The sequence below is a fragment of the Falco punctatus genome (genome assembly GCF_963210335.1).
Source record: "Falco punctatus genome assembly, chromosome: 1".
Lineage (NCBI taxonomy): Eukaryota > Metazoa > Chordata > Aves > Falconiformes > Falconidae > Falco > Falco punctatus.
The window spans coordinates 108,080,778-108,107,639 of record NC_137580.1 but is presented as its reverse complement, the minus strand read 5'-3'; the positions used below and the strand labels follow the sequence as shown (position 1 = coordinate 108,107,639).

Genomic DNA, 26,862 nt, shown 5'->3' with positions numbered 1-26,862 from the left:
GGGTTTTTTTGGCATGTGGAAATGGCCATTCATTATAATACTAAAAATGTTTGCATAGCAAACGTTTTCACAGTAGTTCAAGTGCTCTTTCAGTTGTTTTACCTTACTGTGGTTTGAGGAACTTGTTCTCAAAACTAAATATATGCTTTTGATCTATTTTGTATTATTGAAAAACCCCGTCGTGTCTTTAGCTGCCCTACGTGTAATTAAACCTCTTCCCCTCCCCTCTGACCTCTTCCTCTTGTGTCCGTCCCCCCCCAGTCAACTTTTTTGTCAACCCACAGGGAACTCATCGCAGCTTGTGCTCTGGCAGGATCTGGGAAGTTCTGTCAATAACAAACACACCCACAACAGCTAATGGTGTTTTCAACAGGACTTGAAATAAATAATAAATTTGTTCAAAGGAGTCTAACTGCAGAGCTGATGCTGGCTTCCAGTTTCTTGTCTTGCTGATCTTGTTTTGGACATTTAGCACACCACGTCCTTAAGGTGATGAAGCATTGTGAATGAAAGGTGGTGTGGTTCTTAGTATCTTTGTTATGCTTGAGTTTGTCATCCCCATTTAACACCACCATCATAATGCTGTGAGGCCATTACATCAGATCAAGCAACCCAGAGTAGAGGGGTTGGGGATTGGGCAAAGCCAGTGATGGTAACGTGTGTATGGCTAGTATCTTTCTAAGTTTAACAGGGTGGATGACACTTGAATGACTGAAACTTTATACTTTCCAGATCTGAATCCTCATTCTTCAAATCTTGTGTCCATGTTTTATTTGGGTTTGGGGCGTTTTGAGGGGGTTTTTTTGGTTACTTCTGCTACAAGAATTTCTAATGTGAGAGTCAGTTAAGGAGAACCCATTGAGATGTCTTGTGAGTTGTCCTCAACTCTTAGCACCTAGTGGTGTAAAGAACATGCTGCATCCCTCTGTTTCTGTAGGCAGATCTCTAGAAGCTAGTGCATCTGCTCAGGATAACCCAGAGGGACCGGTGTTTTCAAACACAGGGGCAATAGACAGTTGTGCACACTGGCACGGCCCGAGGTGAGTTTAACTCTGTGTGCTATACCTGTTTGCCAGAACTGCTGTGTGGCACTGAGGAGGTGGCCTGTGTGGCTTCTATGGTGACACTGGCTGCCTTGCTAAGAGGAGCACTGTGTGATCTTGGGGATCAGAGCTATCCTTTTCACCACAGTATCTTCTACTCCAACCCACAGGGAATTGCCTGCATTTCCCAGTACTGGTATGAGAAATGAATATACATACTCTCCTGGGAAGTGCTAGTAATTAGGATTACAAATTTAGGGGAAGAGGAGCAAGGCAAGGAGGTATGAGAAGTATGTAGGACTGAAGCAGACTTTCTTTGCATGCTCTAGAAATGCAGGTACTGCTTTTGTGCATGCAAGACAGTTAAGCACTAGTGAACTGCTTGGAAGTACTCAATGTCTTGCTTCTGCAAACTTAAAATGCTGCTGCTACCACCTGTCAAGCCAAAATAGACCAGAATGCAGAATGAGCAGCGCGATCCATTGAATAGTTATTGCCCCTGAGGTATTAAGCAAGACAGTCAAAATATGCGTTGACTTTGGCTGTGTGGGGAGCACAGATGACCAGGACAGCTGTCCAGTATCTGGAGCTGTGGACAGCAAACAGTCTGGCTTAGATAGGTCCTGAGCCAGCATGGTTATTGCAAAAGCTTGAGTAATGGAAAGTGATTCTATACCAGTGGATTCCTACTTAGCAAGGCCAGTCTTGGGTCTGTATCCCAGAAAGTGTCCTGGAGTGTCCTGCCAGACAGTGAAGGCAGCTGAAACTTCATCTTGGGAACAAGGGCTTGGCTCCCTGATCTGAAAGAGCTATGCTGCTGCTCCTCTGATGGCTGCTCTTCATCTGTGTATTTGCACCCTTCTGAATGATACTGCAGCTTGTTTTCTGTTGACTGTGGAGTTCACTGGTGTTCTTGTTTTGGAGAGGTCGGGCATGCTAGCTTCCTTATCGAGTTGCTGAGCTAATTCTAAGGTATGATGAGTAGAAGGTATTCCTGCCAGCTCTTGCTTGTTGTAGATGGTTTGCAGGTTTTAGCTTGAATTTGTGGTTGCAGGTGGCTTCAAGTGAACTACTTCATAGTGGTGTTCTAGTTCTGTTCTTAGAAATAGAAGACCAGTAGTAAGCGTGCATTTTCTAGTTATTCTTATATCTCACAGATTCAGATCATTTAAGTAAGAGAGAAGCAGAATATCCAGCAGGAGTATCTGTATTTAACTCTGTATTAAAAAACTAAACTTAATATGATCTTTGCATACAATAAATACAAAGAATGTAGTTCAAAAGATTGTCAGGAAAAAACGTGGTTTATATGGTTACCTTACGGAAACTTTCCACTCCTCCCCTTTTCTGAGCTTGATGCTTACGTGTGCTAGTTTCTGTAGGGTTTGTAAATGACTTTACTCCAGAACCTTTCCCTCTCCTGTTGCTTCCCTTTGCCTCCTGCCCTGGGCGGCACGCAGGTACATGTCTTCTTTGGTTGGGCTGAACCAGAGGCCCCAGGACATGTAGTTTCTCATTTCCTTTTTTCCACCGACTCCATTTGGAATTAACATTTATCTTGTTCCCCAGCCTTCCCCTAGCCCATGAAACCTCTTACACACCTTTCCTTAGTTTCTGTCTGTGTGCCATGGTATGTAAAACAGAAAGCAGTGTATGCATGATAGAGCATCTTCCAAACTGCTTTCCTGAAGCAAGCTGAAGAGGAAGAAAAGAATAGTTTTCTTTCTTGGAGTTTCTGTACTGTCTCCCCTGGGGTTGTTCATGGGAGGAGGTTCTCAGAGCTGTTGCAGAATTGTTTGAGCAGGGACAGTGCTGGGGAGGAGAGCACCGTCACTGGATTCATATAAATTGAACTTCATCCGTGTGAGAGACACAGTCACTCTGCTGACATTTTGGCTTCAGGGTTTCAGCTCTTCTGCAGGTGTTTGCTGAAGACTAACTGGACTTTCTTAATCCCAGCTTTCCTGCTTAAGAAGCATAGAAGTAGTACTTCATTTTGTGTTTGCCTTCAGGAGCATTATAAAGTGACCCGTGAGTTCACAGAAGTAATGCAGTGAACATGACAGTTCACTCTACTATTGCTGTGATATTACATGTGCCAGCATCCTTGCTCATAAGAGGATGCGTTCATCTTGATGATGGGGTGAGTGATAGAAAAAGGAGAGAAATGGAATATCTGTGCTGGAGCTTGATAGAAAGAAGATGGGAAGATAGAAAAGAGCTCTGTAGCCAGTTAGGAAAAAAAAAATGAACAGAGAATTAAGTGCCCACTGCATGACTTCATTAGTAAAACATTAGCACCCTTGTTGCCATAGTGGCGCAGGTCTCTTGCAACCACCTGTGTGCTGGTTCATGGCTTGAAAAAATGACCAAAATACATGGTGCCATGCTGACGCCTTCCTCTTAGTGTGGGTCAGTTCTGGGCAGCTCCACGGACCATATGCTGCCAGCAAATGTGGGCGCTTGCTGGGGAGGAGTTCTGCAGGAGGGAAGCCTAAAGCAAGCTTAACTTTTTGCTTCCTTTGTCGCCTTGTGCTGAATTCTGGTTTTCTTGGGATGGCCCTGTCCTGATTGAACACTTGATATGTTTTAAAATGTGTTTGCTCCTGCGGACATATACAAACGTAGTAAGTTTTCACTGATAAAACAGATCCTATACCCTATCTCCAGCCAGTGCCTGGCAATGCACATGTAAATGTACCGTGAAGCAGAAGTAATTGCTGAGATCTCTACTGAGGTATTACTTTGGGCTTTAGCAGGTAGACCTAGTAAAATTCCACAGCACATTAGAGATTGTGCATGTTAATTTTGATCTGAAGCAGTGTAGTATGTCATATTTCTACTTTCCAGTCTATCTTCACTCACCCAGTCCTATTTGGCAGGTTTATTACTTGCTGGTTTTGTGGATTCTTACACTTGATTGCTGACACTGGACTATGAATTAATATGATCTACATCAAGGTGATAAAAAACCCAGAGATTTTTGCCCAAGAAGTAAACTATGTGTTTGGCTCTTGGCCTACCTGGTTTGGCAGGGGTCACTGGAATTCCATACAAAAGCATGCTAAATCCTGCAGTGGCAAAAATTCTTGTGATGGTGGGTTTTTCAGAGGGTTTTGTGAGAACATGAAGTGACAGCTGAGCCGAAAGTGAGTTCCTCTATCGTGACAGCTACGTGCAGAAGCACTGAGAGTTTCTTTTGCCTTCTACAATCAAACCAGAGACATGCAAGTTGTTGGATTCTGCATATATTAAAGCTTATTAACTTTTTTCTCCTTTCCTATATACACAGGAGGCAGACAGTGGGGAAGAAGAATGCCGGTCCCAGCCCAGAAGGTAAGACTGTCACTTGAGGCTTGCAAGAGTCCTCAAGGATGCCTCTGTGTAAAATGTGCCACAGGGGGTTTTGTTGTTGTTCTGGCATGTTCTGCAAACACGCATCACACTCTGCCTGTCCTTAATGTTGCACAACTGTCTTGTGTGTGCCTTACTGAAAAATATATTTAACTGTGGCCTAAATAATGTTCCCAGTAAAGGAGTTGCTGCAGCAGGAAATGGGAGAAGTCAGATTGCACAGTAAAAAATATATATGGGGAACAGTTTGCAAAGATGTCAGCGAGTATATTCTCCAGACTGTTGTCTGCATCCGGGAAGGGGTGTCTTGCCTGTGGACATGCTCTGAATAAGATGGTGATACTCAGCTTCTCTGTGCGTGTGGAGATTTTGCTTATATCTTTAGGAACAAATCCCGGTTGTGTTGTTCCTTAGCTCCCTCCAATGTCATATGTTGTTTCTCAGGATTTGGTCCCTCATCAGAATAGTCTGAGAGGAATAACCATACTAAACAAACTCTTGTTCTCTGGTTAAAAAGCCTCTGTTGCCACCAAGAGCTGCATTGGATTACTCTAGTTAGCAGAGTATAACAGGAGAGCCTTCAGCAGTGATAGTCATCCTCTAACTGTATTTTTCTTGGGATTTGTGAAAAGTTGTACTTCTGGAAGCTGGAGTACAGGGTGGTCCTGTGCCATAAGGGTGCATGCTGCTTAAAATAGCATGTTCAGTGGATGCATAGATATTTGCTACTGATGCAGGGGTTAAATACGTACTCCAAAGTTAGGAGAACGCTGAGAAATTGCAAGGATTTTTTTTTAGTTGTGATTGTTTTGCACGGAGATGTTCAACTTTTGTAAATGCTGATTTCAGTTGCTTCAGGAAGAACCTTTTTTCATAAATGCTTATCCCTAAAAACCAAACAAACTTGGAATTCAGCTGATTGAATGGTGACAAGTATTAATGTTGATTTTATAACGCAGTCATAGTCTTAAGGGTAGCCTTCTTGAAGGTCTGGTGAGATTTGTCTCCTAGCCTCTAAGCCATCAAAAGAATTACTTCAGCTAAACTTAATAAAAGCAAAACTTACATATACCAGGTAACTTCTCCAGCAGCAGGAGCACTTCCTTGGCTTAAAATGTTGCAGTCCAATTTTATGAAAGACGTAAGATTCCCTCCAGAGGGAGTAAAGGGGAAGCGAAGGTGAAATAGTTTCTTTATAAGCTCTTTGGCTGTTACAGTTCTTTGCTTAATGTTTTTTGTGTGAGTAGGTAAGAACAGAAGCCGTAATTTCTAGTATTTGAAAGGCTTAAACAAGACTTGGGCTTTGGGTTTTGGGCCAACTTGGATGAATCTGCAAAAGTAAAAGCTGTCCTGGTTGCATGTTCCCATGATTTCAGTGTAGTCCTGTGACTGTGTGGCCTGGGCAAAGTGACTGGTCTGTTTTATTTAGTCTTCTACCTTTAAATGATGATTTAAGAATTGCTGTCTCTTCATTTTACAGCTTTCATGGCTGAGAGGAAAGCTGGAAAGCACAATTCCCAAAGGCAGAAATTGAACTCAGCTAAACCCCGATTTTTAATTTCACTCTTAGCCTTCCAGCAGTCACAAGATCAACTCATGACTTGGTCTCAGTATACATAATGTATTGGAGGGGATGGGAGGTATTTAATTGTTGTGGGCACTTAGCAACAATTGTAGGTTAGGTTTGAAATGAACACTTTAAAATATATTTGAAATAACGTCCTGGGGTAGGAAATGACAACCTGCTGTTGATGTGGTGATCTGAACTCTGTGCCTCCTGTTACTGGGGTCAGAAAGCTAATTGAAACCATGATCCTTCTTAGGGAAAACAAGGGGGTGGGTGTCAAATGTGTCTGAATACAGTAGGATAAAAATAATACAGTCAAATGTGGTAAGTAGTCAACCTGGAGTCCTGCTGTGGAGGAGCAGCAGATGTCTATAAACAGCTCTTGAGTGTATCTAATCCCCAGTTTTCAAGAGAACATAGCAAGTAGTAGCTATTAAAAAAACAGACAGTAAAAAGGCAATGGACTGAGTTTGGCTTTAAAAGAAAGGTATGTTATCAGCTGCCGTGTCACCAAAGTAGTGCTCTGCAGCAGCCTGACATTCCTAGCTGCCTGCCTGGGCAAGGCCAGGCTGGCGAAGCTCCCCTGAGGCATAATTTGGGTGAACTGGCTATAGCTATGGTCAGTGTTTGGGGTGAGGTTTTTGCCATTTGTAATATTCTTTTGATGAGGAGACCTTTTGTCTCTTGCACTCGTGTAAAATTTGTTCAGATGATTGGCAATAAGCATGCCCAAACTTGTGCTGTTAACTGGACACTGAATGCAGGAGTATGACTGGTAGTATTAAAAGCATGTTTGGGTTAATAAAATAACTTTTCAATATTTATTAAATAGGATGTTAGTGCATAGAGATGTTAATGCTTGCAAGGGAATTAGCTTAAGACCTAAGCATATGCACATATGTGCACATAGGTATGTTTCGTGTCAGAAGATTTTTGCAGTGGTCAGTCTTGAAGATCATTGAGTACAGCTTTCACTTCCATCGTCCTGAGTCCCCATGCCTCTGCACAGCCTAGGGACTGCTGTCTCAAGAGACAAATGTTCCACTTAAATCCAGCTCAACAGCTTTGCTAGTCCTATGGCTGGTGATTTCTACATAGCTTCTTGTGTTAGGTTTTTGCTGTTTTATCTCTTCTCACTGATGAGGTAGGGGATATATATATTGAGGTGAACATGCAGCAAAGACTGCAGTAGGACAGGAGTGACTAGTGCTTGTTGAGCAGAGGCTATGAAAAGCAACCAGTCTAAAATGTGTTCCAAAGAGGCACGGAAATTAGTTTCAAACAGGAGCTTAAACTTGTAGGTATGTATATCAAGGTCATCGTACCTAAAACGAATCATCTGTCTCGTTGCTGACCTGTTTGTGCTGTTTGAGATCTAACACCACAGAGGACTGTGATTGCATGGACTCAAGTTTTGCAGACAAGGGAGAGGAAGAGTGTGAAAATGTTGTTTAAACTTAAACCTGCTCTATAGAGCAGTTAAATGACATGTCAAGTCTGCACTTGCCCCAAGACCGCTTCTGCCAGCATCATCACGGAATGAGGAGTTTTCTGCTTTGTGAATTAGCAGAATCCATCAAAAACTTTTCTCCAAAAGATGGAAAAAGCTATTAGATACCCAGAAAGAGAGTTCACGTGTGCTCTGCAATTATCCTTGGAACATGCTTTGAACAGTATTTTCTGGCAAACTCATTTGTACTGATGCAAGGAGGAATGGTTTATTTCCTACTTGAGGAAAGTACTTGAGCGTAGTGAACACGGATCTAATTTTTATACAGACTTCTGTCCATTACTAAAAACCATAGCAAATTAATACTGAAGCTGAGCAAATAGGTGAAAACCAGATTGGATTCTGGAAAAATTTTTTTTTCACACCAAGCCCTGCTCTATGGGAAGCCAGGCGGGGAAGCTATGGCCCTGCACTAGCTGTGACCATTCTTGCAGCTTATGGGTAAGATCCCCAAGCCCCTGACGTGGGTTCAGGTGCTTGCTCTGGAGTCCCTCCTTGAGCCAGACTTCACTCTTGCCTGATGGGACTAAGACAGTACTGTGTAAGAGGATGTCCTAAACAATCTATTTATTACATCTATTGCCTTCATTGCTACCTTCTAGACATTTTTATTAGGCTGTCTGGAGGCTGTGCAGCTAGCTGGCCTGTGCATCTCTCCTTCTGTCCCCAGACGTGCTGCTGCCATGCTAAATACACTCATAATAGACTATCTATGTTAACAATCTCTTTGCGTTATCCTGATGTTAAAAACCTAAAATACACTTGTATTGAGCTTTGAGTTGTTTACACCAGCTGACCTGTTGACATTCAGGTTTTGTGCGCTCTGTGCCAAGGTTGCAAGAATTCAGCATCTTTGTTCTGCTGACAAATGACATCTCCAGGGCCCGGGGCAGCAGCAGTGCTGCAGCCTGTGTTGGATTTGCTGTCAGGATCTGCTGATTGCTTTTTGGGTTTGTTTTATATGCTGCCTCTATTTCCACACTATCTGTGAATTTACCACTTCTGTGTGCCTTGAAACAGCTGTGGTTGCTGAAATGCAATGTTTGAGGCTGCACAGTAACTGCTGCTTATAAAATTGGGTAAGCTGTATTGCCTAGCAAGGCTGCTGGGGACTTCAGAGGAATTCCTTGAACTTTTTATGGCCTGGTGCTTGGTCAGACTGAAGTCCATTTGCTTAGGTAAAGCTGAGGAGCCTGTCGTGCCCTTTAAGTGCTATAGAAAGTGATTAGGTCCTGTTTGAAATCTGGGGTTTGTTACCTGAAAATGTTCTCAAAAAGTGCTTGTCCCCCCCTCTTCAGGTGCAGGCAGAAGGGTAAAAAAAGAAAAAAAAATAATACCCAACACCATTTGCAGCCTAAATATGCTTACCTTCTGGTTTGTTTTTTTTTAGTCAAAGTAGTTCCTTCCAGGAGTGAACTGGGAAGGAAAGCAAATCAGATTATTGCCATGATAACAGTTGGATGTGCCAAGATGCCTCAAGGTTTCAAGCTGTGAATAAATTCCTTTGTTTTAGGAGCGGAAGACCACAGTCTGATGCAGGAGCTTATGGTTTGTAGCAGAATAAAAGCTGTTTTTCAAATAGTAAGTGGAATTGGTGCATGTGTTTCCTTGTATAGGGCAACAGCTCAATAAATTGTAAGCCAACTTGTTTGATTTTTAAACTGAGACCCGTTGTAAGCTTCTCTCTACCTGAGGGTTACGGCAGATGTATGCTAGTTCCTGGGAGAGAGAATCTGTGATACCAAATTGACTGCATTTCAGAAGACTTATTTACAGTCCACACTGAGATGTGTCAGTCTGCAGCCTCCTATGTCTGTTATGACTTTTGGAGATGTGTATCATCGCCATTTGGTGCTCCTGGGGCAGGCTCCTGACACTTGTGGTTATCCTTAAAGCCTATCTGGTGTTAAGAGAGAGACTTCCAAAAACTATGCACTGTGAGTTCTAGCAGCTTAAACCTTCCTTGTGCTTCCTTTGTTTGCTGCTGCAGCTGCCAAACGTTTACTTTGCTGGTACTTGAACAGTAGCTGGATCTTCTAATGGATGTGCAAGGCAGTTTGGTAACTCCAGATCTTGAGTAAGAGGTTACTGTGTGTGTGGTGTACAGGAAAGCTTGTGTTTATCCGTGCCGGAGATTACTAAGCTCTTGTAGTATGAACCTTATCTTTAGAATGTGTTTCCTGAATCCATCTTTCTGTCTTTCCTTTCAGTGACAGCTTAGCCTCTCTGTGGCATTTACTACAGCTGCTTGTGGAGAATGTAATACCGAGATAAAGAGGGGTTCTGTTAATCTGCTAGCTCTGCTGCCACCAGAAAAAGTTTTGTGGGCCACACGTCATGATTCGTTAAAGTAGGTCTGTGGTCTTCAGTTTTGAATACCAGGTGTTTTATCACCAAACCGTGAGCAAAGGTATAGCACTTGTAGTAAAACTTGGTTTTGTTAGATTACTAACAGGTATCTGCAGGGCTAGTTCACCGCAAGGTCTAAGGCTGTGGTTGCAACATGTTCAGTCCAGTCTGATTACATACCTGTGGATCACAATAATGTGTAAGATGAGTTCAGGTGTGATCTTCAGGCTGAAGGATCAAGCAGGCTTAATATTGTTGCATTATGAAATTACCAGGTGAGCATACGATGCTGTAGCAGGGAGCTCGCTCAAAATATGAATGCTTAGGAAAAGGGTTTTTTGACTTGTCATTCTAAGGTGTAAACAGAGGAGAATGAGGAACAAAGCAAAGACAAACTGGGAAGTGAAAGGAATGAAGGTGGGTCAGATCCTTCAGCTACCAAAAGGGTCTGTTTGGCATGGAGCAAGCCCAGAATAGCTGCCCCCATGCACTTGTGCTGCTTCTTCAGAAGCTAGTGAAGGAGGGGCTGACCAGGGGGTGCTGTAAGGATTCCATACGTGCTTGTGTCTCCTGCTGAGCATGAACCAGGTGCTCTAAGCTAGAGGAATCTAAGTTAAGGAAAAACTCCTGTTGTAAATAGAAAGCAAACTCCAAAACAGTTGTTCTGGTTTCTTTCCTGGGTAGGGCACCTTCACAAGACTTCAAAGTTAAGTATAAATCCTCAGTTTTCAGCTTTTTGTGGATTTCAGGCACTCAAGTATATTTTGATAATCCGGGCCAGCGTTTCTAGACTTGTTGCCATTCAGCTTTTTGGTATCTTTGCATCCAAACTATTCCTTTATAAAATTAGGGGTGTGTTTTTGATAGTTCAGAGGATTTAGATCTTTCTTTTCCATAGGTCACTGAAATAACACATTACTTGTTTTATGATCTCAGACATGTCATTCAGGCATGTTTCTTCATTGCTGGACTTAGAACAGTCCTGTAACAGCTTGCAAGGGTCTGGATTAATTTTTTTAGTAGCAATGTAGATGTTTGCATGGAGAGTGTTTTGCTGTGCAAATAGGATGCGTTGTCAGTTTTGCATTCAAAGCTGCTCTTGAACTGTTTGAATGCACATGGACGGCAGCTCTTCAGAAAGCAGGTGGAGAAGCTGGCTGTGGGAAAAGGTGTTTCAGCAAAAGTTGTGTCTTGGCACGTTACCCTTGTCCGACATTAGTGTTGCTTGTTGAGAGACCAGAGTGGTAGATGTGTCTGCTTGTGCCCCTTTTCCTAGCCCTGCTGCCTGGTGGCACTGCTGGGGTCCCTTCAGTCCTCTTTGCTTCTGCCTCTCTCAAACAAGTGTAATTGAGCATTGACTTCTTTGTGTCAGACCCTCTAAGATTTAATGATAAGTAGACTATACAGTGCTTGGGTGTGGGATTTGTGAGGGAAGGGTTTAATGAAGTGATAATATTGCAAAATAGGTGTTGAGTTTGCAACTAAGAAGCCTAATCATTGATCATGATGGGCAACTGACCAAACGGGCTTTTAAAGCAGGGTTTTGTTCTTTCTGTGATGCTTATCACCCTATCCCTGCATCTGTCTGATTTCTTTGCTCAAGAAGTGGAAACAGAAATACTCTTAGACAGCTTAAATAACCAAATTTAGAATGTGGCTTCCTGTTCTGACTGGTTCTACAGGATTCAAGTATAGTTTTGCGTGCTTTCCCTGTTCCTGCCTCCCCCTTCTTTTTTTTTTCTTTCTTTTTTTTTTAAAAACTAGATATGGGCTCCTTGATAATTACTTTGTTAAATTTCCTTTACTGTATGTAATAAAGCTGGTGTATGTAAGCACTGCCTTGGTGGGTGGTATGCCTCTTACTCACTGGGAAGGCTTTGTTTCTTCACTGTATCTCATTCTGCCCTGCATGCATTGGCTTGTTTATGATTGCTGCTACTGAAGTGGCTTCACATTTTCCTAATAAAAATTGGACTTGAATATTAGGAAAAATTTCTTCACTGAAAGGGTTATCAAACACTGGAACAGGCTGCCCAGGAGCTGTTTAAGAGCGTGTAGCTGTGATGCCTGGGGACGTGGTTTAGTGGTGAACTTGGCAGTGCTGGGTTAACAGCTGGACATGATGATCTTAGTCTTTTGCAACCTAAACGATTTTATGATCCAGTACACAGTAAGCTTTGTCTCCCATGCTAAAAACTGCCAGAAGACTTCTAACAGATCGAGTTTTCCCTCCAAGGTGGGGAGGCAGCAGTAGGAGACAGGCGCAAGAGGTGCTGCTCTCAGTGGATCGTTCTCTACCTGTTTACAGGTTTGCTGCACTAGTTCGAGGTTCTCTGTAGATAGGTCATCTGTTTGGACTCTTAATCCAGTCAGACTCATTTGTAGACTCTGTTCATTGCTGAAAGCCACATGTCCTCATAGCAACAGGCTGAATTAAATGATGTGCCACCAAAAAGGCAGAGGCATCAGATCCTTTGACCCTCAAACAACTGAGGTGTGGCATCATATTCTTCAAAGCTACCCCTTAGGACCCTTTTTCCCTATCAGACCTGATGTTGAGACAGCTGGGGGGATTGAGTGGAGGGGACTGACAGTGGGGAAAGATTGAGTATAGCTGCCGGTGAGAAAAACAAAGCACTTGGCCCCACCTCTGCATACGGAAATGAACTTGCTACCTCTCTTTGCAGTGGTGCGGGTGCAAGACTCCAGTGGTTTGGCTGTGGTAGCGACGTGTTGTTTTCAAAATTCTGTTAACTTTCATAAATGACACCGGAAACAGCTGCTCAGCAGTAAAGAACAAACTTTCCATATGCACACTAGAGGTGGCTGAGCAGGCACTGCCGTGGCTCATCGCTCTGTTGGGAGAGGATGTGATGGTGGTGAGGGGGAGGTTTGTTTGCCGAATGCAGCAGCTTCACAACTTTTTCATTCTCCCCTGAAACATGGCTCCAGGTTCTGCATTGCCTTACCTCTTACACTGATACTAATAGATAGAGGCCAGAATTCCTACGCCTAGCATCCTACTGCTCCCTTTGCCTTGAACATGACTAACACTACAGTTGTAGTACTGTCCACAGGTTTACCCTGTTGTTTGGAGGAAGAAAAGAACATGCCTTGCTTTTGCAGAGAGTACCTGAACTTCAGTCTGAATGGACTTAATAGCCAACCCTTCATACCCACTGGAATTAATTTCTAGAGAGGCCATGGCAATATATCACCCTCATTAAGGCTCTTAGAAAGGAGAGAACTGAGAGGACAGAGAAAGTCTTGCTGGCAGACATATTCTAAAATGAAGAGAGGTCACCGGACCCCAGTGTAGGCTAAGAATTGAACATGCCTAATAAGACAATCCATGTTTCAGATTTAATCATCTTAGCATGCGAGCAGACACTCCGCAAACCTCTGTGGGATAGGCGTGGGTGGATTATGGTGACACCCACACCTTTGTGTGGTCTTACAAAAAGCAGCAATTCAGCCTTAAGCTGTTGATCTTGGATGGGAACATTAGCTTGATTAATGCTCTCTTTGCATGTGGACTATGTGCACTGACAGGACTGCGTGTCCAGCTGTAAGCAAGTGTCAAATGCTTTCTGCAAGTGTCAAATCTGTATCTGCTAATGCAAAACCAGACTAGAGTGCTTCATGCATTTTTACTATGTGACCTATGTACTGAGCTGTAAAATCACATTTGTAAGCTGCTGGCCCCGTGCAGGACACAGAATTACTCTATTTACATCACTGTAAGATCAAAACATGTTAAAAAGCTCGAGGAAAGTTAAGGCAGCTGAATTTACTGGTGCGAGCTACTGTAACTGTATAGCTTTGGGATACAGACACTGCGGGAGATGATGACTGTATGAATAAACGATGTATTTTCAGCCTTGTCTGCCAGGCAGAACACTACAAGTCAATACAAGAGAACTGTGCATGCATGTTCTCCCTCCACTCCCTTAAATTTCACTCCAGAGGCAGCTCTGGTGGGCATTCCCTCAGTTCCCTCCTCCCAAAGTGCCTGGCTAGGCATTCTCAGCAGTCCTTGTCATCATTGTCGTAGCAAAGGTTTTCGGATGGTTTGTTTGGGTTTTGGGTTTGTGGTTTTTTTTTTTTTTTTTTTTTTTTAATACGGTGTGGCTTGCATGATGCATGTAACTGTCATTTATTAGTCGTGTGGTGTTCAAAGGTTAAATGCAAGCCTACTGCCCAATGGGGTCGGGCTGTACTGAGCGCAGATGCGGTGTTGTTTACCACTCGGCTCTGCAGCAGGCGGCATGGCCCTGCTAATCCTGTGACCTTCCGGGGAGCGAAATGCTGACCAAAAACTCGGACAGTGAGTGCCCTTTTCCACGCAGTAAAGTATATTTTCGTGCACTGGGCTGGGAAGCTGAGACCCCAGACAAACTTATGTACATCTCGTCATACAGTGACTAATGGCTATTGCTCACATGCTCTATTGCAGCACGGTAGTGATTTAGCCTGCTACCTGTCATCACTGCAATTTTGTGCACTTTAAATTCTTTATGTATTTGTCCCAGCAGAGTGCACCTGCTTCCAGCAAGGAGCAGTTTGTTGGCTGTCTTGTGACCTGCTGTCTTCAACTCCATGTATCCCCTGGATGTCCCTTCTTTCTGCCTGCTCCTTGCTCTCCTACATGCTGAGAGATGGAGTTGTTGGGGCAATAAACTGCTGAAAGTAGGTTGCAACTTTGGCAAAGAAATAGGGTTGTTCCTGAAGTCTGATTTTAAAAAGCAGAATATGAAAATAACATATGCTATACCAGCGGAGGTGGGAATTGAAATGTTAATCTGACATGTAGCCTGAAGGCAGTGTCAGTCTCAGGCTGGTATTTCAATCTTTATGGCAACAAACCCGGGTTCAAATACCTTCTATTAGTGCAGATTGCAATATATGAACTTACGTGAGGATTTCCTGCTGCTGTTTTCTAAAGGTTCAGAAAGAAAAAAGCTGGGATATTTCTATTATCATTTGGTCTCCTAGCATATGGAGACACAGTACATGATTGTATTAATCCAGGACTAATTAATTTACAAATCTATTATCCATATGTTATGACTAGCTGCTTTAAGAGTATTGCTTGTAGTTAATCACTGCACTTGTTTTTAGCAGTTTTTAAGAGCTTGCCTTTGTAATGTTAGTTTGCGTGTAAGAAATCTGCCATCTGTCTGGACAGTATCTTAACATTTAGTCTTCTACAACGCTTGAGTAAGGCCCTTAAGTTATTAATCAGAATAGAACAGAAGTTCTGGGTTTGTTTTTCAGTCTATGAATGTGTGGTATGTGTTACTATTAAATATGAGGTTCTTGCCAGTCTCTTGACCACTGGAAAGATTGAGTTACCCTCAATTTCTCTAATGTCCTGATTTTTCCATTGCTTCTTGCAACTGACTTCATTTCTGCCTAACAAAATGGTATTTTTTTTTTTGGCACTGCAGCTAGCTGGCACTGCATTTTTCTTTACAGCTGTGAGGAACCATTACCAGAGATGTGCTCTTGGCTATATAAGATGACATTGCTTAAATTAATGCAACCAAACCATACTCCTAGCAAAACTTGCAGAATCACAAATCCTAAAGCCTTTGTCCTTTTCTCTGAGTCCCCTGGAGTGGGGATGGCTGAGACCCTCCAGACAAGTGTCTGTCTTGCTCCTATGAAGTCTCAGACCTGAAGCAGTTGCTGTCATGCTGTACTGTTTTTTAAGCACCAGCTTCTCTGAAAGTTTTAGTTAATAGTTGGAAATAAACCCTAGACAAAGCTGTCGTTTGGCTTCTAGCTCTGGTGTCTGATCCTAGGGGCAGTCATGCCCCAGTGGTACCTTTTTTCCAGTTGAGTAGGTGTCATTAGTACACGTGTTTATCTTTTTATCTTCCACTGCCCGCTCACTTGTGCTTTGCTACTGGGTCTGAGCATGTGCCATCCGCACCAGGTGACTTAGGAACAGCGTATTATTGTGTCCCTCAGTGGTGGGATGACCTGTGTTCCGATGGGACCGATGGGAAGCAACACGGAGCTGGCTTCCAAGGTTTCTCGGCTGTTTTCCCACACTCCTTAGTTAAACAATTTGCCCGAGGTAAGGGCTGGAGAATGCAGATCTGGAACAGTTTGTGCTGTGGGGCTGGCCTGTGCGTAGGAGGGGATGGAGCAAGCTGCCCCAGCCCTTTCCCCGGCGCTGCAGCAGCAGGCAGAGGACAAGGGTTTGTTCTAAAGCGCTGCCTTTCCTCTGGAGGAGTGATGGAGCTAAAGATTAAATCGCATCGGAAGGTAGCTGCTGCTCTGCTCCTTTGGCAGAAAACGAGTTGTCAAGTCTCTGCGTATGAAAGTTATTGCCAAGATCTATTCCCCCCCCCCCCCCCCCCCCCATGCCTCCTGCGGGAGAGAAATTAAGGTCGTTTCCCAAGCGCCTGCGTTGTCGCTGCTGCTTTTTGAGAAGACCCCTTTTGACGTGCTGCTTCAGCCCTTGCGGCTTTGCCCCGGCTGTTTCGGGGAAGCGGGGGCCGGGAAAGGGGGGGAGAAACCAAACCCAGCGCGCCCCCTCCCCGCTCTCTCACCCCCTCCGGGGGGAGCCAGCGGTCGCATCCCGTTCCTGGGCGGGGGCGGACGGGACCCTCGGAGCGGAGCCCCGGGTCGGGGGGGACACGACACCCCAGGAGCGGAGCCGCGGGGCAGGGGTGGGGGGACCCGCACCCCGCCGGTGCCCGGCGCCACGTGCTGCCCGGGGGGCGGGGCGGGTCCCGGTCCCGCCCCGCTGCCGGGGCCGCTCCTGCGCAGTGGGCGGGCGGCGGCGGTGGGGCTGGCCGGAGCGCGGCGGGGCCGCGGGGCAGAGCGGCGGGCGGCTGCGCTCCCCATGCCGCGGGGCAGGGCGGCCGCCTCGGCGGGGAGGCGCGATGATCCCCTACTTCTCCGACAACGCCGTCATCTCCCAGGGTGCCATCGCCCAGCTGTGAGTACCGGGAGAGACCGGCACCGACCGGCTGCCGCTCCGCCTGCCCCGTTCCCGGAGCAGACCGGCACCGGGAGAGACCGGCCCCGACCGGCAGCCCGCTCTGCCGCGCTTCGCCTTCGGGCAAACTTTCCCCCGGCCGCAGGGCTGGCCGCGTCCCGTTACCGCGGGCTCGCCCGCCTGGGTTCGGTGTCCTTGCGACCCCCCGGGCGCCAGGGAGCGGGGCCGGCGCTGCCCTGCCCGGGGTGCAGCCCTCCTGCGGCCGCACTTGAACCCTTCTGTCAGGGTCTGAAGCAGAGATCAGCCCCCTCAGCTGGTCTCCTTTGAGCCGATCGCCGGGTGGTTGGGGAGCGTTTTCAGGTGGGTGTAACAGGAACAGGACTGAGCCCTCGCCCCTAACGCCTGCAGCTCATGAGGGCGAGATGAGCTGATGCCAGTTTTTAAGTACTCTTAGTCCTGGGTAGCTGTAAAGCACGGAGTGTCTCTGTGCCCCATCCTAAGCCGCTTGGAAAAAAAAAATCAGCTTCTCCAGCTGCACACCTCCCTTTGAAATGCAGATACCAATAATCATTTAATTTGCAGTCAATTAACAGCGACGGCCACAGTCGTGGGTTTTGGTTGGAAGGATTAAGGAGGGAAGTGGCTGCTATGGGGTGGTAGATAAGGCTTTTAGAGAGATAGTCGCTGTGGTCTAGCTATGCTTGATACTGCTTTAAAGATGCCAGTTTTATCTCTTGGAACCATGATGAAAGGCTTCAGGATAGTAGGATAAAACGCTGGATCCCACCTGGAGCTGTGTCCTGGGTGCAAGAAGCTTCAGCTAGAAATTGTGCTGCATTGCACTTACAAGGTCTATAGTAGATACCCCTGCTTATGCTTGGTATGGGAATAAGTCCCCAAACTCTGTGGCCTCTTTCTTGAGCCTTGGCAATCACTGCTGTACCTGGTAATCAGTTAAGTCTCTCTGAGCCTTTCATACTCAACCCAAAATGCTTGTAATTAGTAATTTTTTTCCACTCGTAAGTGCTGCCTGTTAAACATTATGGCTTTCCCTGTGGCTGCTGATAATGGAGGTTTAACAGTGACATACCTGAACTGTTCTGTGGAAGCAGGGATGCAAGTTGGATATGCCCTGGGCATTGGGAAGTAGCAGTAACTCTGGAATTTTGGAGAAAAAACCAACCTGAAACATTTCCTTACCACTCAGCATGATTTAGCAAGCTGTACTAGGTAGCTAGGTAACAATTTAAGTGCTTTTAAGATGTTTGTTTTGTACACTGCTTGAACACTCAGCCCACAGTTTGAGACTGTATGGAAAGGGATCAAAGGAAAGAGGAAATACTGCTGGTCTCTGCTGCCCCAGCCGCATGTAGATCTGCGGTTTCTATCTAGCAGTAGTTTAAATGGCCACTTGGTTGGAAGGACCACCCTTTCCTTTTCTGGGGAGAGAGATAACTGAGTTATCAGAGGAGCTTATGCTGTCTTTTGCCTCCTGGAAGAAAAGATTAATAAGCATGAGAATGACAGAGCTTTTGGCCCACGCATGAATTGTTTGCACAAGGCTGAGCACCGGATTAATATTTTGATATCGTTCTCAATCAGGACGGTGCTGTAGCTTTTGGGCTGGCATAATGAAGAGCTGCTTTAAAGGTAATACTACTAGTTGCAAGTTCACAAAGGCTGATTAATATTGGATGTGCTTATTTTGTTGCAGGCAAGATCTAAAAATCCAGTTTTTGTTGTTTTGCTGGGCTAAAAATGTGTTCTCTGTGGAATGGGAAGGGCAGTGGTGACCCAAATGCTATCAGAAACTTCTGTTTCAGTGTATTCTTTAGTAGATGTATTTGGCTAATCAGCTCTGACTTTCAGAGATCAGCAGAAATTACTCTTGTGTTGACGCTTTTAGTCAGTAATGTAGTCAGCTGGTCTGGGTCTAATTCATTTCAGGTTCACAAGGATTCAAATAATGTCCGAGAGACTTGTGTTTATCAAAATGCTCAGAATTCATAGTTGTAACTCATTCCAGAAAGCCTTGTTACTCTCGTTGAACCTAGTGGGAATTCTGCTGATTTACTAGTTTATTTGTGTGTAGGATTCAAAATTTACTTTGGTCTAGTAAAACTCTAAGGCAGCTGATGGAAAGATAGAAACAAAAAAAGCAAAACTTCAGACAGCCTGCAAATACCAAAGAATTTTTAACAGAAGAAAGCTGGAGAAACTGCCATGGATCAGTTCTTCCTGCCTGTAGTCGCTTCCTCTGCCTGTGGCCAAGTTGTAGGTATCTAATTCATTGTTGGTGCCCCTGAAGTGTTTTTTCCATGTCCCTGTGATAATGCCAGATTCCCCTGTCGCTCAGTTTTCCTCTTTATCTTGGTAGCAAAGCAGGATTATGGAGTGATCAGAGTGCTCACTTGGGATTTGGGAAGGCCAAGCTCTTGGTGCCTGCTGTGCTGTATCCTTCCTGGGTGACGGCAGCCACATCCCACGGGGCCGATGTTTGGTGGGAGCAGGGCCTGAAGACGCAGAAGGATGCTTTGCCTTTCTTTTGAACCTGAGGATTAACCACCTCACTTTGGTGCCAGCATCCCCCTGGCGTTTTTGTGCAGTTTTTGGGGGCATTTAAAGACTTTTGTCTCTGCCTCGGCTTCCTTTCTGCAAAGCAGCAGGGAGAGCCCTCCCTGGGCTTACGTTGAGCACGTGTTAAAGCACTCTGATACTGTTTACTACTTCATCCTCCAACACTTCAGGAGCCAGATGGATCTAAAAACACGAGTATGCTTGCTGCTTCCCATGGTTCTCATGCTTGCTTCATACCGGTCTGTTTTCTATTATAAGATGTTAACTGATAGTTTTTATAAGTATTTTAAACTTCAGACAAAAAAAAAAAAAGAGCTAGAATAGATAGTTTCTTCAGTGTTGTGAGCATATCTTGGAGCTCTTAAAAAAAAAAAAACAAACCCAAAACCAAACCTCACAAGTTAAAACAGAATTGTTTTCAGCGAAAGGTTAATGATAACCACAAAATGTTCTTGCAGACTTGGCTTAGCAGCCTGTTGCTCTCTCACATAATCAGTTTTCTTGTAAGTGACAACCCTTGTTCTGTGTAGTGTGAAGAAACAACGCTTTGCAATGTAAGAGGAAGTTACAGGCTGTGCAGGTAATTACAAACTGTATGCTAAATTACACCACTAGGTAGTTCAGGCTCATTGTACTGCCACCTCCTTGTTGCAGCCTGTCTTTGTGCCCAGCCTACCTTGGCCCTTGGCCTCCCCCACCCCTTCCATTTACCTTTGTCATGCGGCTGCAGCCTCTATGCTAGGAAATTTTATGACCTTCTAATTTTAAATTATGCCAAGTGCCAAGTCAGGATCTTAGCTAGGTGTGTGGCTGCTGTTGCAATTGTCTGGAGAGCTGCTTATTTATTTATTTATTGTATGGGAAACGTTACAACCTTTTTATCTGCTCACAATGTTGTCACTGCCAAAAACCTTGACCATTCAGCAATTAGACCACGATCTTCCAAACAGCACGTTATTGGAAATCTTTAATTGCCTCTATGCCATTGTAAGTGCTGTAGCTTTGTGACTATTTTACTATTGTGCTGAGAGTCGACGATATTTAAGAGTTGACAAGGAGATGCTTGGAAACAGCTGCTCAGAAGACTAGATCAGCAGAGTGATTCTGGTTACTGCTGCCGGTTCTAGTTGAAGCTGCTTTATGAGCTGAGGGTCACTGGTTGGAGGTGCTTGACACATGGAAACGAGTTGTTGAGCTCCTCATCCTCATCTACCTACCAGTAGAGGCTGGTAGGATCAGTACAGGACTATAGCAGTTCTGTTTTCCATTGAAATGTGTGTGATGTGCTCAGGGCTGGTTTGCCTGCAGAAGACAGCCTCGTGCTCCACCAAGGACAGAACGGGAATGTGCAGGCAGGGGAACCTGACCCCTTCCCCTTCCTGCCCACCCCTCCGCACAGCTGAGCTCACGCCGGGCTTCCTGTTGACTGAGCGGAGTCGTCGGGCATTTCTCATCTTTTTTACTTCTTTGCTGATTGCGATAACGCAAATGCAGTGCCTAAACGGCCTCTTACTACCCACGGATTGTTAAAAACTTTATGCAAATAAGTAGCGGTAATTGGGTAAAAGTAGTGTACTGTATGCTCTGAAGCTGATCATTAACTAAGCCAGGGCTGTATTGTTCATAACTACTTTTCCTGTTTGGCTTTTCCTTTTATTCCCCTGGAATCTGTGGGTATTTGTCTCACCGATCCTTCCTGGTAGGGGGGTTGGAAGAGAGACAGAGATGGTTATCAGATATAAAATCAAAACTTGAGCAGCAAACTAGTGTTTCAAGGACAGACCCACCCCCCCCCCCCCAGTTTTGAAGCAGTATGTTTTAGTTAGGAAGCCCACACTGCTGGGCTGGCAAGTTCATGTTTTAAAAGGCTGTGAATGGTAGAGTTGCCTCTGAGCTTCTGTGTTTTCTTGAAACTTCTGCAGATGTTCCTGTCTCTGGAAATGCTTGAGATTTTTCCTAAAGACTACAAAGCAGAAGGACCTGAGTGAGTTTATCAGCAGAAAAGGACCTTTGGGGGCCAGTAAATAGGCTGGCTGGGATTTTTTTTTTTTTGCCCCAGGACTGTACTTCCTTGTACCTTTATCACAGAGCCCCTGGCTAAAATATTACTTCATTGTTCTTTAAACAACTTCAGGCTAACTTTTTTGAAATGTTGCTTCTAACTAGTGTTTGTGGGGTCAGAGAAAGTTTAAAATTCTGCATCCCTTTCTGCAATAGGCTCTGAAGAGTTGCTGTGTCCTCTGCATCGGGCTGACAAACAGCATTTAAATTATCAGCCCATATGGGCTTAAAACTAGTTCAGCAAATATTTTTTCTCCAGTGTAATGGATATAATGTGTGCAGAGCAAATCTGCAACTTGAGTTTCCAGCCATGGTGTTTCGTAGCAGCTGGCTGAAGACTCTGTTTCCACAAACACATGGAGTAAAACTTAGTCCTGCCGTAAACTCCGAATGCTTGTGCTTTTGCTGAAGTAATCAGAAGGCACCGCTTCGCTTGGCGTAGGCACCTGGGCCAGAGCTTGAATTGAGCAGCTTGGGAAGTAGCTGGAGACTGGCAATAGTCGTTCTGCAGCCACTGATTGCTGCATTCTGTAGGATTAAGCAAGTGCTTGTGATAGAGAGAAGCCTTTTGGTTCAAGGACGTCAGGGGGAGGCTGTGGAAAAGAAAAATGTGTGGAGGTGAATGATAAAATTAAGCCATGCCCCAGTGTTTGCAAAGGCTGGGAGTAGTACAGGAATCAGCCCGTGAGATCTTTGTGTAGGGTCGGCACTTCTTGGCATTGGCAGCTTTTCAAATTTGGGCATTTCTAGGTATATTAAGGCCACAGGCTCCTCGTTCTGTGCACTTTCCTGTTTATCCAGTATTTATCTGGCTCTCATCAACATTGTATTCAGCCCTTTGGGGTCTCTGGGTTTATTTGTAATAAGCCATTTAAGAAGTATGCTTTTTCTCAAAACACCTTTGTTACAAGTAGGCTAAATCCAGAGACTGCTGAACCATAAATGATTTAGTCCTTTCTTGTAAACAAATGATCTTTGTCACTTAGCAGTGAAGTCCTTAGTTCGTTCACACACTTCTCACAATGGCTTAATGAGGTCCATATTGTCCCACCAGCCTGGGCTTTCTCCTGCCTGTGGTCTCCTCACTAACTGCAGCTCGAAGTCTGATCCGCACTCTGTTAAACTTCCAGCTTTTCACTTGAAAAGCGCAGATTTGTTGCATCTGAATTTTGTGGTATGGCTCTTGTGGAGGCGCAGACAAGTTAGAGTAAGTTCATCCCTTGGTCCTGTGCTGTCTCGAAGCGCCCAGGGTGGGTTGGGACCCCTACCCCTGCAGAGGACTGTTGAGATGAGTCGAGCTTAGGCTTAATTGTCTGTACACCGGTATTACATATCGTGAGCTGTGCTGTATTTTTTCTCCCCGTGTTTTGTTTGCCAGCATGAAGAGAATACATTTGCTCATCTGAGCCTCTTGTTACCCTGCAGCCTCCATTCTTACAGCATCTTAGCAGGATGCTTTGGAGCGGGCTGTTCCCTGCATCACACTCGGGCACCTCTAGCTCCTCGAGATGGTGGCCGACGGATGAGCACAGGCAGCCGAATGCTGGGTGTATTGCCGGTGTCTCGTGAGACACTCCACAAGTCAGGTGGGACTGGAGGGGGGTCACTTAGGTTAGCAAATGGTAAATTTATCTTTGCCAGGTCATAATTTAAGGGGGAACCTAATTTGCACAAAGGTACAGGTGGGAAAAGCGATCATTGGTCTTGCCTTTGTCTTCTAAAACTTGGCCTGTGAGTTGTCTGCTTGCTTTCTGCAACTGGATGCTGAATTAAAATGAACTCCGAATTGTTTTTTCATTTTTTTTAAGGCTCATTGTGTGGTGGTGTGTGAAGAGTTTGTCACTGGCTTTATTGTTGTTATTGTTAGGGTAGGTGGCTTTTTTTCCTTTATTTGCTTTGAAAACAAGATGGAGAAATCAAAAAACAAATGCGAAGTGGAACAGCTGCATTCCTCTGTGTTGCAGAGTGAAAGCCACTTAGTCTAAATAAAAACAAATAATTTGTCAGCACCATTTCTAGCCCTCCTGGTGGTTTGCCTCGATGAGAAAGTTGTAAGAAAGCATATGGAGGAATATTCATGTACCTCATTAACAAGGAGGGGTGACGAGCACAGAATAACATCCATCCGAGCACTCTGTGATGATTCCAGGTGTGCAGGGCCGGTGCATCCTGCGAAGCCGCCCGCTCAGAGCCGGGTGGGTAAGCGAGCGTGGGAGCCGCGTGTCAGAGAGCAGCAAAGGAGGTAGGGCAGAACGTCACCAAGTTTCCCAGCGCAGTCACCAGAGCAAAACCTTGATGCTGTTTTCATGTTACTGAATTTTTTTGTCCTTAGTTCCTTCAAGTACATCATGAAATTTTTTATGAGAGGCTCTGTAGCTTGAAATTAAGCAAATAACTATCTAGAGCCTTTTTAGAAGCCGTTTAAGAGCCTTTTCCCTAAAGTACATGCTGTTCTTGTTAGAGACTTCTCTGGATCTGTGATACACAGCAGTATTTAGTATTCTATTGGTCTTTCTACTTTAATGTGTGGTTTTTAAAGGGGTTTGCATGCTTTTAGGAAATACGAAGACCTGAGTTAACCACTGAAAATTGGCTGCCAAACTGCCTGAAGTGCTAATTCTGATGAAATTTAGCACCTGACTTCTGCAGGGATAAACACATCTGGAATCTCTACTCTTTGGAGTCCAAATTCTTGTAAAATAGAACTTTATTTAGTATGTTTCCAGTCTGAGTCTTAGTCAACAAAACTTTGCAGGGTTTTTATGTTGAGTTAGAAACTCCTTAAAATGCATTTTGAAGTTAAGCACTGACATCTTTAGCTGAAAGTCACATTAAGGTGCTAAGAGTAAGTTAGCTTGCAGCTGTGTGGAAGAATCCCAAATGCAAAACTGCAATGTGATGCTTCAAAATGATGCACGTTCCTGTGTTTATTTTTTTGTGAGAAGATATCACGAAGTGTGGATGGTTCAGATGGTACTGCTTGCCAGCTTTTATTTAAAGTATCTGTCTAAAAACATTGCAGTTCTTAGGAACAGTTTGAAGAAGTTCATTTGTCTGCTACTTAACAATTTCCCAGTTCCTTGTGCCTCCTGGGCTGCCCTTTGTTTCGGCCTTTATTTAAGTTGGGAGATGCTGCGGTGGTGTTAGACATCCCACACTCTGTCAGCTTCTGTTTAAAGTGGTGTATGGTGAGTGATTAATGGAAATTATTTCAGGAATAAAAGACTCTTGGTAAGCTGATCCCTATTCAGAGCACCAAAAGAAAAAGCAGAGTCACAAGGGATGTTGTCTCCAGGAAGAACTTGCTATATCCGCAGGGGGAAGAGTTGGATGGGAAAGTGGTGCTGAGTCTGCATTTTGAAATGCATCATAATTATATCTCACGGTCTTGATTTGGAGAGCTTTTCCTAATGGCTCCGGAGACAGATCATCACTTACACCAGAAAAACACTGGACTGCTTTTCTTGGCTTCTGTTGGGGTAGGTGTGCTGTACAGGGGAGGGCTGTGTGCTGTGAGCACCAGTGGACAAGGCAGCTTGTCTCCTCTGTGCTGGAGAGCAGACTGCCTTTAAAGGCTGAGGTACCCCATTTTCTGCAGTGTTGATCGGTTAGCCCAAAGCAATTCTGTATTTATTCTTTGGTCATCTTTCTTTAAACTGAGGCTGAAATTTGTATTAACCTTGCTTATGCGAAGGACTGTGCTTCTAAGTGTTGCCTTGGGTTGAAGACAAGACCCAGAATCCATGAACCTATTCCACCTGTAAAACGTTTCTGATCTTTTGTCTTTGATATTTTCTCACTACTAACTGATTAACATTTCAAGTTACTATTTACAGCCATGTTAAAGTTTGTATTCTCTTAATTGTGGCTTTGTTATTCCATAACAGGAGGTCACTGGCATATTGATAAGGGTGAGCAGATCAACAACCTGGTTACAGGCTGTACCAGCACAACAGGTGAAGCTCCCGGTGACTTCCAGTTCAGATCAAAACCTAATGAAAGAAATCTGGCACATGGCTGTGCTCTCAAACGGTTCACAAAGCATCTTGCGTTGCTGGTTACCGCTGGCTGTCCTTTTTGCTAATCTAAAGGGACGGTCAGTCTTAAACTGATTTTACTGTTCCTGCTGGAAACTGTCATTTAGGGATCAAATAGCCCTCGTGCACGGGGAGGATGCAATAAGAGTGATAGACCGTTGAAAGCGCTGAGTGCTGCAGAAGTTAAAATACCGAACAAATAACTTCCTTCTATTTTTTTACGAGTCAAATCCAACAGCCTCTTGATGATTTTTTGATGCTTTTGGTAAACAAGCATCTGCTTCTTTTTAGCACAGAGGAAAAGGCTTATTATTCAGCATTGATTTCTTTGTCTAGAGACAGAGTGGTCCTTGTTTTGGTGCTCTATTTACAGGGGTCCGTTGATGTATTTACTGAGGGCAGGCAACGAGGCAGCCACCAGAGCCAGGCTGCTTCTCCAGTGTAATTTCTCCATCCCATGCCCTGCTCCAGGAGTCGGTGCTACTTCACAAGGCAGCCGGACCTCTGCTCCCCGGCTGGTGCCAGCCACCTCTGCCGTAACCAGCAAAAGAAGCAATGGAGCAATGTGTCCTCCGCGACCTGCCCGCAGCCGGGCTGTGGCTGCTCTGCTCTTCCCAAGCCCACTGGTGCCGTGGCTGCCGGGGAGGGTGCGAGGCGGCACTGGGTGCCCCGCTCTGAGTGGGTGCGGGGGTGCTTGCCAGCTCCTGGTGATCCTGTCCTGGTCTTGGGGAGACAGCCAGCGCTGGCGGTGATTCAGGCAAGTCAGTCAGCTCCTTCCATCTTTAAAGTGCTGGGCATACTTTGTCTAAATATAGGTGCCCCTGGGCTTGGCTGGTGGGGGGGACGACAGTATGTTGACCTTAGCGTGTCTCCTGTGACTTGTGTTACAGTCATATTTAAAGCAGAGGGGTCCTTCTTGCAGGGCAGTGCCAGTCAGGCCAAACATGGTCAGGTCTGTGAAGGTGATGAATCCTGCATGTGCAGGAGATTGGAGTAAAAATTAGTTATAAAATACCCTGTCTTAACCATATCCTGTGTTTAACCATAGTGGGGAAAGATTTGCTCGTTGTTAACCAACTGCTGGAGGCTGTGTCAGCTATTGTTTAAGGTTTAAAAAGAAATGTGCTGTGTGTGAAGGCAGCGTTTTCAAACTCTGGTGGCAGAGGAGATTATTGTGTGGTTTAAAGATGATCAACATTGACTGTGTTAACTCCGAGAGAAAAAAGATAAGTACACGTCAATCAGAGGGGTGTTTCTTTTTGAAGATAACTAATCAAAAAGCTGGGTGTTTTTTTCTCTGATTCTTGATGTGATAGATTCTCCTTATGAAGTTTTCTCATATTGATTAAAGTGTTTTTAAGAATATTATTTGTGAAAGCATTTTGTTCATACCACAGCAGCTGGCTCGT

The 26,862-nt window shown here is 44.7% G+C and overlaps 1 protein-coding gene across 7 annotated transcripts in view; it reads left to right on the top strand.

Annotated features, from left to right (window-relative positions):
• SSH2 (slingshot protein phosphatase 2) overlaps positions 1–26,862 on the top strand; it is a 103,942-nt gene that overhangs the window by 30,819 nt on the left and 46,261 nt on the right. For 5 of the 7 annotated variants that reach the window (XM_080382473.1, XM_080382477.1, XM_080382478.1 and 2 more), the window contains one exon: positions 4,336–4,379. In XM_080382473.1, the coding sequence (XP_080238599.1) occupies positions 4,336–4,379 (44 nt within the window). The other 2 variants (XM_080382474.1, XM_080382479.1) reach the window with 2 other exon arrangements.